Raw genomic sequence first — 16,868 nt, 5'->3', positions numbered from 1 at the left:
GATAGGGACAAAGTCTTGTTAGGAAATAATCTTGCTCGTAAGGTTGCTGGAATAGGAACAGTCAGTATCAAGATGTTTGATGGAGTAACCAGAGACCATGAGCAAGTTAGGTATGTTCCAGACCTTAAAAGAAACCTAATATCTTTGGGGATATTATATCAGTTGGGTTGTAGCAGTAAAGTTGAAAATGGTCAAATATAGATTATGGATAAGGGTGCTGCTGTCATTAAAGGAATTAGAAGGAATGGTTTATATGTCTTAATGGCGCCTTTGTCAAAGTTAGTGGTGAATGCTAGTGTTAGCAATGATAAGACCAAACTTTGGCATATGAGGCTAGGGTATATGAGTGAAAGAGGTTTGAAAGAACTGGAAAAACAAGGATTATTTGTTCATGATCACATTTCTCACCTTGAGTTCTGTGAAAGGTGTGTAGTTAGGAAAACCACTAGGCAAAAGTTTAATCCAGGGAAGCATGAAACCAAACAAACACTGGATTATGTTCATTCAGACATCTGAGGGCCATCACAAGTTCCATCTCATGGTGGAGCAAGATACTTTATTACCTTCATAGATGACTTCTCTTGGAAACTTTGGGTTTATGTGTTGAAGCAGAAAAGTGAAGCCTTAAAGAAGTTCAAGGAGTGGACAGCCCTGATGGAAAATCAAGTTGGGAGAAAAGTGAAGAGGCTAAGGACAAACAATGGCCTGGAATTTTGAAACATGTTAGTTATATTCTGTTAAAAATAATAATACTGAGGTGGCTTGGTGAGCTGGCAAATGGGACCCTTTGACGGTTAATTCCGTTACAACCAGTTCTACATGCTTATGGATTTAGTATTTAAGAAGCAGAGTTGGTCAGTTCAACACTTTAAGAAGAGATTTCGATTGGGATTAAGTGAGATTTAGAGAATTCTGTAAAAAGAGATTTGTTCTACGTATTCTCAAGATCTGTTGTAATCAATCTTTTTAATTAAAGCTTCAAGCCCTAAGGGTGTTTTCAGCCGTGGATGTAGGTACCTTGGTACCGAACCACGTTATCTTGCTGTGTTTCTTTTCTCTGTTTTCTTTATCTTTTTCTCTCTTTCATTTAGTTTTACGGTCTTGATTCTCAATTTCCTGGTTAGAACCATTAGTTACTTGAGCAATTGGTCAAGGTTACTTAGATTGCTGATTGATCAAGATTGAAGAAGGGGTTGTGTTTCATAACAAATAACCAACAGCAAAGGAAATCCAACAAGACTTAGCAAAGCCACATTCCAGTAGAGCATGTGTAACAATCTCATCACAGGCATTGTACAAAGAGCAAGTAGGCATAATAGCCATTCTACGACGAATAAGATTATCCGCAGTAGGTAATACATTTGTCGCAGCCTGCCAAAGAAAATTTTTAACCTTATTCAGCACCTCCAAATTCCACAATGCTCTCCAAATACTAGTAGAAAATCACTAGCACTATAAGTTAACAGTTTATAGCAGCTACGTATTGAATAAACTCCACAAGGATCATGCAACCAATACCACATATCAGACACTCTATGGCAGCTAAGAGGAATTTGCAAGATCAGTTCTTTATCTCTTGAATTAAAAAGATTAGAAACAATATATAAATCTCATTGTCTTTGGTTTGGCACCATCAAGCTACTCACTTTTGCAACAGCTAGCTCCTCATTTAGATTAGATAAGATAAAGATATTATTGATATCTGGTAGCCAAGGATCTTGGCCTATTAAAACATTCTGCCCACTCCCAATTTGAATTCGGCTCCACAGACAACAACATCCTTTGCAGATAAAATAGAGCGCCACACAAAACTCGGATTATGCCCCAATTTGGCTTCATTAATAGCAGATCTTGAATAATAGTGAGCCTTTAAAACTTTAGCAACAAAAGATTATGGTTTTGTAAGAAGTTTCCAGACCTATTTTCCAAGCAAAGTGACATTGAAAGTATGCAGTTGCTTGAAGCCAATTCCCCCAAAATCCTTCGGTTTACATAAGTGCTCCCACTTCTTCTAACGAATCCCCCTACCACCACGCTTTTGCTGCCCCACCAAAAGGAATTCATCACAACTTCCAGCTCCTTACATAAGTCAAGGGGTAGGAGATTGACATTCATGGCGTAATTAGGCATTGTTTGAGCCACCGTTTTCAGCAAGATTTCCTTTCCAGCTCGAGACCAACCTTACAGCCTCTGTCGAACTTTGTCCCGAATAAAATTAAAGACAACTTTTTTCTTTTGACCAATATGAGATGGAAGTTTGAGATAAGCTCCACGATCTTCTGTAGCATTAACATTCGAGGTTCTATAAATCTAACTAAAAATACTAGCATTCACATTAGCACTAAATGAAACGGTTGATTTAGTGAAATTTACCAACTGACCAGAAGCACATCCATAAATAGCCAAAATCTGCTTAATGATAAAAGCTTCCACATGATTTGCTCTAAAAAACAGAAAGCTATCATCGACGAAAAAAAGATGAGACACCACTGGAGCATTTCGAGCAACTCTCACCCCATGAAGCAAACCAAGCCTCTCATGTCTCTTGATCAAAGAACTAAGACCCTCTGCGCATAAAATGAAAAGATACGGAGACAGTGGATCACCTTGATGTAGACCCCTACTTGGCATAATTGGACCCACCTCCCAACCCTCACGATGCACATTGTAACGAACTATTGTCACACAAAGCATGATAAAGTTCACACATTTAGCGTCAAAAACCCAGTTTAAGCATCATATCCTAAAGAAACCCCACTCGATCCTATTGTATGCTTTGGACATATCGATCTTTAGAGCAGCAACATCATGTTTTCCTTGCCTCTTCCTCTTCAAAAAGTGCATAATTTTTGTCGAGACAATTATATTATTGGTAATTGCACAACCGGGAACAAAGGCACTCTGAGATTTTGAAACAACCGAGTCAAGAACAGATTTCATACGATTAGCTAGCATCTTGGAGACTATTTTATAAAGCACATTACAAAGTGTAATCAGCCTCATATCTGACAGCACCTTAGGCCACTGTTTGTTTGGAATAAGGACAATCGATGTGTTTGCTATTTCAATTTTACATTCTAAATTAATTAGATTGGAAATATCGTATGAATAAATAGCAGACCTTATAACAACCAATATGATATCATTCTCTTATGCACATTTCATTTTCTTATGCATGTTTGCTGCTTTGCTATCATGCCAAAATCAAGAAATTACCCATTTGTAAATTTGTATCCAATTTCTCATAATTGGCTGGCATATTTCTAATATCACAATCAATTGTTCACTTCGATTTCTCTTGTCTAGACCAATTAAAGTAAGATCTTAAATATGATAAAAAAAAATCATCTCACTATTATGTCTTTATTAATAATTTTGTTTACAGATAATTTAGTAATAAAACTTTCAATAAAAGTATGGGTATGCAGAGGAATTTTGAGGTTCAAATAGCCACAACCTTAATAAAAAAAAATTTGTAGGCCATATAACTTTTTGAGTGATGTTATAACTACAAAATTTTATAAAAATTATTTTTATACAAACTAATATGATATAAGAATTAGTTGAATAAAAATATAAAATAATAAAAATAAGCTTAATGATGTATTCGTTTAACCACTCATATAATGTCACATCAATTGGTACAAAAGAATTAATAGTTATAAACCATTTGCTTTATTCAATCACAATTTTCATACCACATCACTTTATCGTTTGTGCATATTTATGCAAAGTTTCTTTTTTCAACCCCCTAATTACCTTAATTAAAAAAAAAACAGTTTGGATTAGTTTAATTTTCTGTGTTGGCCGCTATTTGAACTTATTTATACGACTTTTATGTGTTAACTCTCTTTATATGGACATGTGTATTGTGGGTGATGATATTTTCACCCTACAAATTCAACAAATCCACCCCACTTTTAGAAAATAATTACAAAAAAATTTCATTATTTTTAAAAATTTCAAATAAAGAAGAATTCAAAAGAATTAATCAATTAAATCTATCTTAATTTATTTTATTGTAACTTATTTTTTTTTATTATATGTGACTAATAAGATTACTTAAACCTAAATTTAAATTGACTATTTTTAATTAAACTAGCATAATGTCTTTATGAAAAAAATACTCATTAAATTATTAGGCTGTCAAATTTATGTCATTTACATATAAAACATTGAAAACTATTAGACTTCATTTAAGAACCTAGATTAAGTCACAAAATTAAGTATCTAAAGTATTAGATACAGAACACATTTGTTTTGGGTCAATGGGTCATTTTATGTCATAAAGCAAAATAATTAAATAGAACTTATATTAAAGCTACTTTAATGGTTAAAAAAAAGTAAAAAAAAAATATAAGAACGATTTAATTGATTAATTACATAATTTTTTTTGTTGATTTGTATTTATTAGAAAATTGTGTATTTATTGTAAATATTTTTTAGAAATGGGATAGGCTTATACAGATCATGGGGTGGAAATATCCCACCCATGTAGTATATTGTATATAATAAATGACCCCTCCAAAATCATCTTAATTTTTTTCCAATTATATTGTCTTTAATGCCAAAATTACCTTTTTTTAAAAAATAATCTCCTTTTTCAAATATTCTCTCTCTACAAAACTCAAAAACACTAGCTTCCAAAAATAAAAATAATCAAATTAAAAAAAGAAAACAAGTTTGAGCAAATTAACTGTATAGATGAGACTACAAAAGAGAGAGAGAGAGAGAGAGAGAGAGAGAGAAACAATTTGATTCAATTGGTTTTGTGCCGGCAAGGGAACTAAAACTGAATTTTATTGGCTTTTCTTTGTTAGCCTATATGGCTATAAATATTAATTTTGATGATAACAAATTACATGTGTTAGTTAAAAAAAGATTTATGAATTGTACTTTTATAGTAAGAAAATGATTTTATGAATTTAAGTGTTTTGGACTAAAATGAAAGTATTTTATAATCTTTGATATTGTTTTAAATTTCAGATTTAGACCTATTTGAAAATATTTAAATATTTTGGGTCATTCTATAATTTCACATAGTTTGGGTGCTATCATAATTTCAAAAAATTTTGGGATTGACAAAGCATTATTTAGAAATTCTGAAATTGGATCTATTTGAAAACTTTCATAACATTTTGGGTTATAATAAAATTTTATAAAGTTTTGGGGTCAAATGTAATTTTAGAAAACAATGCATTGTACCGGTTACTGTAGCAAGCGGCTAACCGGATGTGACAAACGGCTAGCCGAATGTTGGGCAGTAAACTTCTGGAACATAAGCGACTATCCGGATTTCGTAAGCAGCTATCCGGATTTCGTAAGCGGCTAACCGGATATGAAAAGCGGCATGCCGGATATTCTTAAATTCAAATTTTTATTGTAACAGTAACATAAAAGCGGCTAACCGGATTCCATAAACGGTAAGCCGATTATCACTAAAATGTGCATAACGACTAGTTTTTGAGCTCAAACTATATAAACTCAAATCCAATTCATTTTCAAGCTCTCTTGCAAGCAAAAATCAAAAAGCACACAATGTTCATTGAGCTCTCATTTTGCAAATCATAAAACTTTGAATAATCTTTTATTCTTCAATTTGTATATCTACTCTTTAAGAGAGATTTCATTGTAATTTTCAATTCCTCATCTTAATTGTAAGTGTTTGAGTGTGTGAGACACTTGAGTGAAGAGATTGAGAGATAATCTCTTTGTTGTAAAGGTTCATTGACACATTGAAGTCAATTGTAAACATTTGAAGCCTTGGAAGGCTTGGATAGTGAAATCCTCAACCTTGGATCGCTTGGAGGCATAGACATAGGCGGGGATTGCCGAACCACGTAAAAATTCGTGTGTTTGTTTATCTTCTCTTTTACTCATTTGTTATTGTGCTTTTATTGAACTTATTGCTTTTGAATTTATTAAGGCACTAGATTGGATTGTTGTGTGGCTTTGTTATGATAATTTTTAAAATACCAATTCACCCTTCCTCTTGGGTTGCACACTTGTATTTCATTCTTGAGTTGCAGCAAATGATTCAACCTTGGCAAATCTTTCTTTTGACTATAATACCATTAGTAAATAGTAACTAAAAAAATTAGCTTTAATTTTTTAATAAATATAAATATAATTTAAATAGTTTAATTTGTCTATTAGTCAAACAATATTAAAATATTTTAATATACAAAATAATTTTCAAAATATAAATTATTATATATATTTTAATAATAATTTGTATTTATTATAGAAATTCTAAATAAGTCTTTGGGTTCAATAAAATTTACAATTAACAAAATGTATCTAATTTATTAACAATATTAAAATTATTTTATAAAATATTGAAAATAACTTAAATTTTGATATATTTATTTTAATATTGTGCTTCTATTTATTTGGTTTAATAGATTATAAGATTGTAAAGTATTCAAATATTTTTTAAATATTGAAATTATTTTAAATGTATATATTATACATTTACTTTAATATTTTCTTCAATTTATAATAAAACATTGGAGTTAATTTTTTTGAGTTAATAGAGCACCTTAGTCAAAATGAAGTTTTGGTATCCTTATTGAAAATATGAAGATTAATATAACCATTTCTTAAAATCTTAAATGTATAGGTGCCTTTTTACTCAATGTAATTATAATAAAATAAGAGTTTTAGAATAATTTTAAAGGGTGTCAATAGTTCTCACTCGTTTATCGCTATAAAAGAGTAGAGTGTTTTAAAAAAAATGGTGAATCATTCTCAAAATTTATAAATCTATTATCCTCTAATTTATTTACCGGGTATGATTATCAGTCAAACATGCAAATATTAAATAACGCAAACTGAAATTCCACGTAAGGACCCAACCAAGCAGTAAATTAATGTATTTGAAGACTCGATGATCCAAAGTAATGATTTTGATGCTTTCTTCTTCCATATATAATTATATTTGAAATTTAAATCAACCCTTCTCTTCATATGTGCACATTAATAAAATGATAGATATTGCTGATATAAGATGTGCGAGATAATTATTTCCATCAGAAATTACTGTTCGTTGTACCACCTTGATTTTGAGGACAAAATTACTAAAGAAACCCATCATTGTTTGGTTGGCTTAATGATTCGTGTGTCATGTTCGTTGTTATTATTATTATTATTATTATTATTTTCTGTTGTAGGGGGCTGGCTCACTGACTCGTGTGTCACGTTTATTATCATTAATTTTTTTTTTTTTTTTTGGTATTTTAGGGGCTGGCTTACTAATGACAAGTGTGTCACGTTCATAATTTTTATATGTTAGGGGGTCGGCTTAAGGATGCCTCGTGTGTCACGTTCGTCCACTTTATAATAATAAAAATTGCAAGTCCACTGAGGGAAGACGTGTGAATGCGTGGAAATTTCTTTGCCGCAACGCTAAAGTGTTTTCACTTGTGAAACATTTAATTCCAAATTGAGTATAAATAGCAAGCAAGATGATAACATTTCCCATCAGCACGCTTCCTTTTCTTATCATTAACTGATTTCTATCCACAGCAATGAAATCAACAATGAGTGTTTCTGTTGCCCTTGTTTTCCTTGAGTTATTTGCAATATCTAGCTTCTGCAGTGGCAACTCTGACGTCGGTTGCACAGACAGTGAGAGAGAAGCGCTTTTAAAGTTGAAACAAGATCTCAAAGATCCTTCCAACCGTCTTGGCTCTTGGGTTGTTGATGGAGATTGCTGCAAATGGGCTGAAGTTGTTTGTAGCAACCTTACTGGCCATGTCCTTCAGCTCAGCCTGCGAAATCCTTTCAGAAATGATCTCAGATATGCCACTACTGAATATGAAGATTACATGAGGTCAATGCTGAGTGGTAATGTAAATCCTTCTTTGGTTGATTTAAAGCATTTGACTCACTTGGACTTAAGCGGTAATGATTTTCAGGGAATTAGGATTCCCAAATATCTTGGTTCTCTTAAGAACCTAAGATATCTCAATCTCTCTGGAGCCGAATTTGCAGGAATAATTCCTCACCAACTTGGAAATCTCTCTAATTTGCGATGTCTTGATCTCAGTTGGTCGGAATATGCGTTGCAAGTACATAGTTTTTCATGGTTATCTGGTCTATCTTTGCTAGAACACCTCGATCTTAGTCAGATGAACCTTAATAAAGCCTCTGATTGGTTACTGGTGATAAACTCACTCCCTTCTTTAAAAGTATTAAAGTTGTCTGACTGCGAACTCCATCACTTTCCTCCATTGCCCTCTGGAAATTATTCCTCTCTTAACGCCCTCGATCTTTCCCAAAATTATTTTCATAACTCTTTTTTTCAATATGGCAGCTGGGTTTTTGGTCCCCGTCATTTAGTCATTATGGATCTGAGCTATAATCAATTTGAAGGTCAAATCCCCAACAGACTGGGAAACCGGACGTCTCTTAGACATCTTGATTTATCTGCAAACAAATTCAATTCTACAACACCTGGCTGGTTGTCTAAGTTTAATCATCTTGAGTTCCTTTCTGTTAGTAGTAATGGCTTGCAGGGTACGATTTCATCAATTGGTCTTGAAAACTTGACTCTATCAAAACAATCGACCTTTCCTTAAATTTTGAGCTTGGAGGGCCGATTCCAACATCATTTATAAGACTTTGTGAGTTGACATCAATTGATGTCTCGGATGTCAAATTGAGTCAAGACCTATTACAAGTCTTAGATATTTTATCTGCATGTGGTGCATCTGCACTAGAGTCGCTGGTTTTTAGCAGTAGTCAAATTTCTGGTCACTTGACAAGTCAACTCGGCCAATTTAAAAGTCTGCGCACACTTTCCCTAGATGACAACTGCATTTCAGGTCCACTTCCACCTGCTTTAGGAGATCTTTCATCTTTGACAAGACTAGATCTTTCTAGAAACATGCTGAATGGTTCTATTCCATTGTCTTTGGGAAAAATTTCACACTTAGAATATCTAGATTTGTCCAACAACAAGATGAATGGAACACTTTCTGAAATTCACTTTGTCAATCTAACAAAATTGACTTGGTTTTCTGCATCAGGAAACTCGCTAATCTTGCAAGTGAATCCCAATTGGGTTCCTCCTTTCCAACTCAAAACATTGCTCTTGATGTCATGTCATTTAGGACCTCAATTTCCATCGTGGCTTCATTCACAAAATAATTTATCTGTTTTGGATATATCCAATGCAAGAATTTCAGATACTATCCCTCGTTGGTTTTGGAATTCCATTTTTCAGTATGAGTATTTGAATATCTCTAGCAACCAAATCTATGGTGAGATTCCGGATTTTGACCCTCTACCGCCCCATACACCTGCTTTAAGGCCCATACTTGATCTTTCCAATAATTCTTTGTCGGGATCCATGATCCATTTCATATGCAACGGCGAGAATAAGTCACACAGCATTTATTTTCTAAAAGTCTCAAAAAATAATTTTTCTGGGGACATTCCTGATTGTTGGATGAATTGGCCTAACTTGCATGTGTTGAATTTAGGTAACAACAACTTTAGCGGCAGCCTTCCGATCTCAATGGGAACTTTAAGTTCTCTTTAGTCATTGAACCTTCGCAATAACAGATTGTCTGGAATAATTCCTGAGTCATTTAAGAATTTTTCAAATTTGGAAGTACTTAACTTGGGTGACAATGAGTTTGTCGGCAAGATTCCAACATGGATGGGAGAAGGATTTACAAGTTTGTTGATTCTCATTCTTCGATCAAACAAGTTTGATGGCTTTTTACCGATTCAACTTTGTCGTCTAACTTCTCTACAAATTTTAGATGTTGCAAATAACAGTCTCTCAGGGACCATGCCGGGATGCGTTAATAACTTTTCTGCTATGGCAACAATTGACTCATCTCATCAGAGTAATGCTATGTCCTACTTTGAAGTAACAGCCTACGACTATGAGGTTCTGGAGGATGCATCAATTGTGATGAAAGGATCTATGGTTGAATATAACTCCATTCTTAATTTGGTAAGAATCATTGATGTTTCCAAGAATAATTTCTCAGGAGAAATACCTATGGAACTGACATTATCTTAGGGGATTGCAATCATTGAATTTGTCCCACAACATTTTTACTGGGCAAATTCCAGAGAATATTGGTAATTTGATATCAATTGAATCTCTTGATTTCTCAACGAACCAACTTTCTAGTAAGATTCCTCAAAGTATGTCAAGTTTGTCATTTCTGAATCACTTGAACGTGTCCAACAATCTCTTGACCGGAAAAATTCCTTCAAGCACTCAATTGCAAAGCTTTGATGCATCCTGTTTCGTTGGAAACAATCTCTGCGGACCTCCACTTCCTAGTTGTACTGAGAACAATGCACGTGCACCTAAAGATCCAAACGGAAATGCCGAGCAAGATGAAGATGAAGTGGATTGGTTGTTGTATGTAAGCATTGCAGTTGGATTTGTGGTGGGTTTTTGGTGCTTCATAGGCCCTCTACTTTTGAACAGAGGATGGAGGTACAAGTACTGTCGTTTCTTGGATGGCTGTATGGATAGATTTGGCTGCTTTGTAAGTAAATTTTAGTAGATTTCTTCATGTTTGTACGTACTCTGTTGTTTCATGTATTTTTAACAAGAAATGAATTACTTACACAAACAATAAAGGGGAAGGATTGGACATTGGAACCCTCTAAAATTATATAATTTTTGACACCATGTTTCAACCATTAGATCAATCATGGTTACCATGGGTCGTGATTAACTGAATTTTATGCTAACGTAAATAAAATTTTAGAACCAAATCAGATAGCTGTTAACCTAATGGTTCAGTTTTACATAAAATTTATGTTTCTTTGTCTCAAAAGATGAAGAAAATTGAAAAAAAAAAAAATTACCATGATATACAAGTCTTACACTCTTCCATTGCGGAATAAAAAGCTTTTTGCTTCTATAGAATGCAGAAATGTAGAAACTTACATTTAAATATTTTGCCCATATTCTCACAAACAACTTTGACGATTGACATCCCAGTACAAATGACTACTGACAATTCAAATTTACCAACTCTATCGTGCTAAAAGCCCCTAAACTGTGAAAGTACTTGAAACTCAGATGGTTCCATATCATCCATCATTACATATTTTTTAAGCACTTATCATCTCGTGGTATGCAATGGAAAGTTTGGTATAAGATTGGAAGACATGCCTGATAGTTGCCTATAAATCTCTGAAGTTTACGTTTAATCAATCAACTTTACTTTTGAGCCACTCAGGAAACTGAACTATTCTTTGCAAAGCTTTTTGGGCTTCAAAATATTTCAGAATCAAGGTGAAATATTCCAAGAGATCACTAATGTGGGTAATTTCAGTCACATTAAATACCCTCGTTTTCCGGAAAAACAAATTGCAAGTCTTCGTTGTCTCTGCAAACTTAAACAAAAGCAGCAGCCTTATACACAAACATGCCAACCATGGCTGGAACAATCTGCGAAGATCAGGAACCAATCAGCAAATTAATAAACATATGCTTGTAGTTTGAGGGCTTCATGGTCAATTTGACAATTTATACAAACAGTTACAGACAACACAAAAAATTATTTTAATTGCTATCTGGAAATCAAAGAGGTCATTGGCGAAATACTGATGAGACAGAACCCACGAACCATATGCTGTGCCCGGGATCACGAGCCTTGGAGATGAAATAGCAACGCTGTTTCCCTTGATTGATCTCTCTAGCACGTCGTTAGGGTACTCACTTCTTATTCCAATTCGAAAAAAGGAAAGTAAATGTTCCCTTATGTTCCAATAGCCAAAAAGTATATCATGCATGCGCCTAATTCGGGTGCAAGGTGCAGTGCTGGAGGAACTAGGCTTTGGAAGGGGACGGGTTGGGCTCAGTTTTGTAAAATGAAGGGTCCTAACCCTTAAAAAGCCTTACCCTACAAATTAGGGTTGTACTCGGACTTTATCCGAGCCCCGCCATAATTTTTATTCTTGTTTTTTAATTCTTGCTAGCCCCACTCGGACTTTTTTTTTTTTTAAATTCTTTGTTTTTTTTAATTTTTATTTCTTGTTTTTTAATTCTTAGATGCTTCTTTTATGTTGAAGAGTCAAGTCCAAATTGAATAATTGCACGAGACAGCTAGCATGCATTGCATGAAAAAGTTGGCATTGATTGCCAAATTTGTCAATTTGGCCAAGTCAAATTGAAGTCATGTGGTAGGTGGGCAATGCTTCCTATAAAATTTGTGAGATCAAAGTTTGTTTTAAGTGAGTTTTAGAGGAGGGTTTATTTGGATGTTAAGGGAATCCATTTGGGTGTATTGAGTATTAGGTTTTGTGAGTTTTTTTTAATTTTGTAAATTCTCATTATTAGTAAAATTATCTTTCAGTCTTTGTTCGTGAACATAAGCATTACGCCGAACCATATAAATTATTGTGCCTTATTTTCTTTGCATTTATTTATTACCACATTTATATATCTCCAAAAATCACAATCATTGTAATATTAGTAATTGTTCAACCACACGCTTTCACAACATTTTAGAATGATGCTCTAATTCTTCTTCTTTTTTAATTAATAATATTATTTCATGTTTTTTTTATTTTGGTTGTAAGGAATTTAATAAATTAATTTTTTATTTAGCTTTAACAACAATACAACATGTAAAATCTAACCAAATTAACAAGTAAATAAATCAAGTACAAAATACACATGTATGGTGCGTATGTACTTTCAATTCTTATTTTTTTTAATTTTAAAAATTAATTTAAGAATCGGGTCTGAGTCTTTTGATAAGGCCCTACATTGGGTCTGATTCCCTGAGCCCTAACCCAATCATTAACTCCTTGAGTTTGGGCTAAAGTCATAAAAATTATGGTTGAATCAATTTGGTCAATAATTGGATCGAGCCTTTCTACCATTCTTAAGATGAACTTTCTCGATAAAAAGATAAATTTTAGTTTTTTTAAAATATTAATAATATACTAGTAATTAAATATTTTAATGACCATTCAATGCCATAAAATAGCCAAGACCTTTTTTTTCCCTTAACTACAAATGCAAAACGCAAGTCCACTGGAGGAGCCACAGAAGTCAATGACATTGAGAATTTAAAGACCCGAAGCATTGAGCACGAAAGTTCTTGCCGACAAGTGAAGGAGGTGGTCAATATATTTCCTTAGTTCTTGTCGGCCCAAATTAACAGAGAGACAAAATATACCATACGAGTTAAACACTTTCCGGATAACCCGGCGAAATAAATTTAGAGACCAAGTAAAAAAAACAAATCAAACGAGTTTATTTGTTGTCCTACAGAAATGAAAACTATTACAAATGAAACGCCTTGTAAAGTATTTGATCAAAACCTAACCATCGCAGTTGAGACGAAACTTATAACAAAAATTACAACATAAAACTCTGAAACTTCATAATTATCCTATTACTCTAAACTTTACAGTATATCATTTTAACCATTCAATTCCTTTTTTAAAACTCTTTTTTTTTTTTTTTTGGTTTCTTTGTTTGTATCTCCCACTGTAATAATGCAAGTTCAAAGTCCACCGAGGGGCCACAGCAAACACTTAATTGATGACTTAGAAGACTTGATGATGATCCAAAGCAACGAGCACGGAAATTTCTTGCAGAAATGTGAGACTGAGATCATAAATCCTTTTCGATCATACTATTACGTACCAAATTCGATTGATGCAAACGTGTCATATGGGCAAACGGAGGACATTATAAATATCAAGCAATATAATAACATTCTCATCATAAGCACACTTTCCCCATAATTAATTCATCACTAGCCACAGCAATGAAATCAACTATGGTTGTTTTTGTTGCCCTTCTCTTTCTTGAGTTGTTTACTTTAGTTACCATGATCAACATCAGCTTCTGCATTGGCAACCCTAACGTGGGTTGCGTAGACAGTGAGAGACAAGCGCTTTTAAAGTTGAAGCAAGATCTCAGTGATCCTTCAAACCGTCTTGCTTCTTGGAATATTGGTGATGGAGATTGCTGTGCATGGGATGGTGTTGTTTGTAACAACTTCACTGGCCATGTGCTTCAGCTCAACCTCGGAAACCCTAATCCTAATTATGGCACGGGGTCAAAGCTGGTTGGTAAGATAAATCCCTCTTTGTTTGACTTAAAGCATTTGATTCACTTGGACTTAAGTGATAATGATTTCCAGGGAATTCAAACTCCCTCGTATCTTGGCTCTCTTAAGAACCTTAGATACCTAAATCTCTCTGGAGCCGAATTTGCAGGAGTGATTCCTCACCAACTTGGAAATATCTCTAATCTTCAATATCTTGACCTTAGTAAGAGTTATTATGAGTTACAAGTTGAAAGTATTTCATGGCTTTCTGGTCTTTCTTTTCTAGAGCACCTTGATCTGAGTCTGGTTGACCTTACTAAATCCTCTGATGGTTTAGTGACGATAAACTCACTCCCTTCTTTAAAAGTATTAAAGTTGTCCTCCTGTGAACTCCATCACTTTCCTTCATTACCCTCTACTAATTTTTCCTCCCTTAAGGCCCTCGATCTTTCTGGAAACCATTTTAATAACTCTTTGTTTCAATATAGTAGTTGGGTTTTTGGTCTTCGTAATTTAGTCTTTTTCGATCTTAGCGATAATGAATTTCATGGTAAAATCCCCAGTGGACTAGGAAACTTGACGTTTCTTAGACATCTTGATTTATCTTCTAATGAATTCAATTCTGCAATACCTGGCTGGTTGTCTAAGCTTAATGATCTTGAGTTCCTTTCTCTTAGAGGTAATAGCTTGCATGGTACGATTTCATCAATGGGTCTAGAAAAATTGACTTCTATCAAAACTCTCGACCTTTCTTTCAATGTAGAACTTGGAGGGCAGATTCCAACATCATTTGTAAGACTTTGTAAGTTAACATCAATAGACGTCTCATATGTCAAATTGGGTCAAGATTTATCACAAGTCTTAGATATCTTCTCGTCATGTGGTGCATATGCACTAGAGTCACTGGTTTTGAGCGGTTGTCACATTTGTGGTCACTTGACAAATCAACTCGGGCAATTTAAAAGTCTGCACACTCTTGAATTGAGAGATAACTCTCTTTCAGGTCCCCTTCCACCTGCTCTAGGAGAACTTTCATCGATGAAAAACTTAGATCTTTTCAATAACACGCTGGATGGTGCTATTCCAATGTCTTTGGGACAATTATCACACTTAGAACTTATGGATTTGTCCAACAACAGGTTGAATGGAACTCTTTCTGAAATTCACTTCGTCAACCTAACAAAATTGACCTCATTTTCTGCATTTGGAAACTCGCTAATCTTCAAAGTCAATCAGAGTTGGGTTCCTCCTTTTCAACTCGAAAAACTAAGATTGAGGTCATGTCATTTAGGGCCTCAATTTCCGTCGTGGCTTCGTTCCCAAAAGCATTTGTTCATTCTGGACATATCCAACACAAGAATTTCAGATACTATTCCCCGTTGGTTTTGGAATTCCATTTCCCAGTACGTGTACTTGAATCTCTCTACCAATCAAATCTATGGTGAGATTCCAAATTGTGACCGCCCATTGCCTCTTGTACCTTCCCCGGGTCTACTTGATCTTTCCAACAATGCTTTGTCAGGATCCATTTTCCATTTAATATGTAAGAGGGAGAATGAGTCGGACAACATTTACGTATATCTCAAACTCTCGAAAAATTATTTTTCTGGAGATATACCTGATTGTTGGATGAGCTGGCCTAACTTGCTTGTGCTGAATTTAGGTAACAACTTTTTTTCTGGTAGCCTTCCTATCTCAATTGGAACTTTAAGTTCTCTTGAATTATTGAACCTTCGCAATAATAGAATGGTTGGAATAATTCCTGTGTCAATTCAAAATTGTTCAAATTTGAAAGTACTGGACATGGGTGAAAATGAGTTTGTTGGCGACATTCCAATATGGATGGGAGAAGATTTTCAGGTTTATCGATTCTCAATCTTCGATCAAACAAGCTTCATGGGTCTTTGCCAATTCAACTTTGTCGTCTAAATTCTCTCCAAATTTTAGACGTTGCACATAACAGTCTCTCAGGGATCATACCAAGATGCATCAATAACTTCACTGCTATGGCGGCAGCGAATTCATCTAATCAAGATAATGCCATATCATATATAAGGGGAGGCGTCTCAGATGTCTTTGAGGATGCATCAGTTGTGACGAAAGGGTTTATGGTTGAATATAACACCATTCTTAATTTGGTAAGAATCATGGACATTTCCAATAATAATTTCTCAGGAGAAGTACCAAAGGAACTGACAAATCTTATGGGATTGCAGTCATTAAATTTTTCCCACAACCTTTTTACGGGAAAAATTCCAGAGAATATTGGAAATATGAGATCAATTGAATCCCTCGATTTCTCAATGAACCAACTTTCTGGTAAAGTTCCTCAAAGTATGTCAAGTTTATCATTTCTGAATCACTTGAATCTATCCTACAATAACTTGACTGGGAAAATTCCTTCAAGCACTCAATTGCAAAGCATGGATGCATCCAGTTTTGCTGGGAACAATCTCTGCGGAGCTCCACTTCCTAATTGTCCCGAGAAGAATGCTCTTGTACCTGAAGATCGAAATGAAAATGGAAACGAAGATGAAGATGAAGTTGACTGGTTGTTGTATGTAAGCATGGCACTTGGATTTGTGTTGGGTTTTTGGTGTTTCATGGGCCCTTTGCTTATCAACAGAAGATGGAGGTACAAATACTGTTATTTCTTGGATGGCTGCGTCGATAGATTTGGATGCCCTGTAAGAAAATGTTACTAGAGTTTTTCATGTTTATCAGTGTTTGTTTTATGCTTTTTCTATTAAATTGTTGTTTAATGTCCTCTAAACAAGAAATGAAGTATTATACAATAAAGCGGCAAGATTGGAC

General features: G+C 34.3%; 3 protein-coding genes across 3 annotated transcripts; all 3 read left to right on the top strand.

The window, feature by feature from the left end:
* Positions 1 to 7,471: 7,471 nt before the first annotated feature.
* LOC102625178 (receptor-like protein EIX1) lies at positions 7,472 to 10,630 on the top strand. Its single transcript, XM_025099554.2, has one exon. The coding sequence runs from the start codon at positions 7,530 to 7,532 to the stop codon at positions 8,580 to 8,582; it is 1,053 nt and encodes a 350-aa protein (XP_024955322.1). The 5' UTR covers positions 7,472 to 7,529; the 3' UTR covers positions 8,583 to 10,630.
* On the top strand, positions 8,891 to 10,039 carry LOC112498644 (receptor-like protein EIX2). Its single transcript, XM_025100106.1, has 2 exons — positions 8,891 to 9,387; positions 9,571 to 10,039. Exons 1-2 carry the CDS (start codon positions 8,891 to 8,893, stop codon positions 10,037 to 10,039), a joined length of 966 nt encoding a protein of 321 aa, XP_024955874.1.
* Positions 10,631 to 13,590: 2,960 nt separating the features above from the next.
* On the top strand, positions 13,591 to 16,860 carry LOC107177533 (receptor-like protein EIX1). The gene is made up of 2 exons (XM_025099555.2): positions 13,591 to 16,192; positions 16,271 to 16,860. The coding sequence occupies exon 1, from the start codon at positions 13,770 to 13,772 to the stop codon at positions 15,981 to 15,983; it is 2,214 nt and encodes a 737-aa protein (XP_024955323.1). The 5' UTR covers positions 13,591 to 13,769; the 3' UTR covers positions 15,984 to 16,192; positions 16,271 to 16,860.
* The last annotated feature ends 8 nt before the right edge of the window (positions 16,861 to 16,868 follow it).

Source organism: Citrus sinensis, chromosome 8 (genome assembly GCF_022201045.2).
Source record: "Citrus sinensis cultivar Valencia sweet orange chromosome 8, DVS_A1.0, whole genome shotgun sequence".
In the NCBI taxonomy this organism is placed as follows: Eukaryota; Viridiplantae; Streptophyta; class Magnoliopsida; order Sapindales; family Rutaceae; genus Citrus; species Citrus sinensis.
This window is presented reverse-complemented; position numbering and strand designations above follow the sequence as displayed.

What these genes read in the sequence shown, in the direction of transcription:
- LOC107177533 (XM_025099555.2), top strand. Translation starts at nt 13,770, where the DNA reads ATGAAATCAACTATGGTTGTTTTTGTTGCCCTTCTCTTTCTTGAGTTG.
- LOC102625178 (XM_025099554.2), top strand. Translation starts at nt 7,530, where the DNA reads ATGAAATCAACAATGAGTGTTTCTGTTGCCCTTGTTTTCCTTGAGTTA.
- LOC112498644 (XM_025100106.1), top strand. Translation starts at nt 8,891, where the DNA reads ATGCTGAATGGTTCTATTCCATTGTCTTTGGGAAAAATTTCACACTTA. An exon ending in ATATGCAACGGCGAGAATAA is followed by an intron (nt 9,388 to 9,570) that starts GTCACACAGCAT and finishes TCGCAATAACAG; the next exon opens with ATTGTCTGGAATAATTCCTG.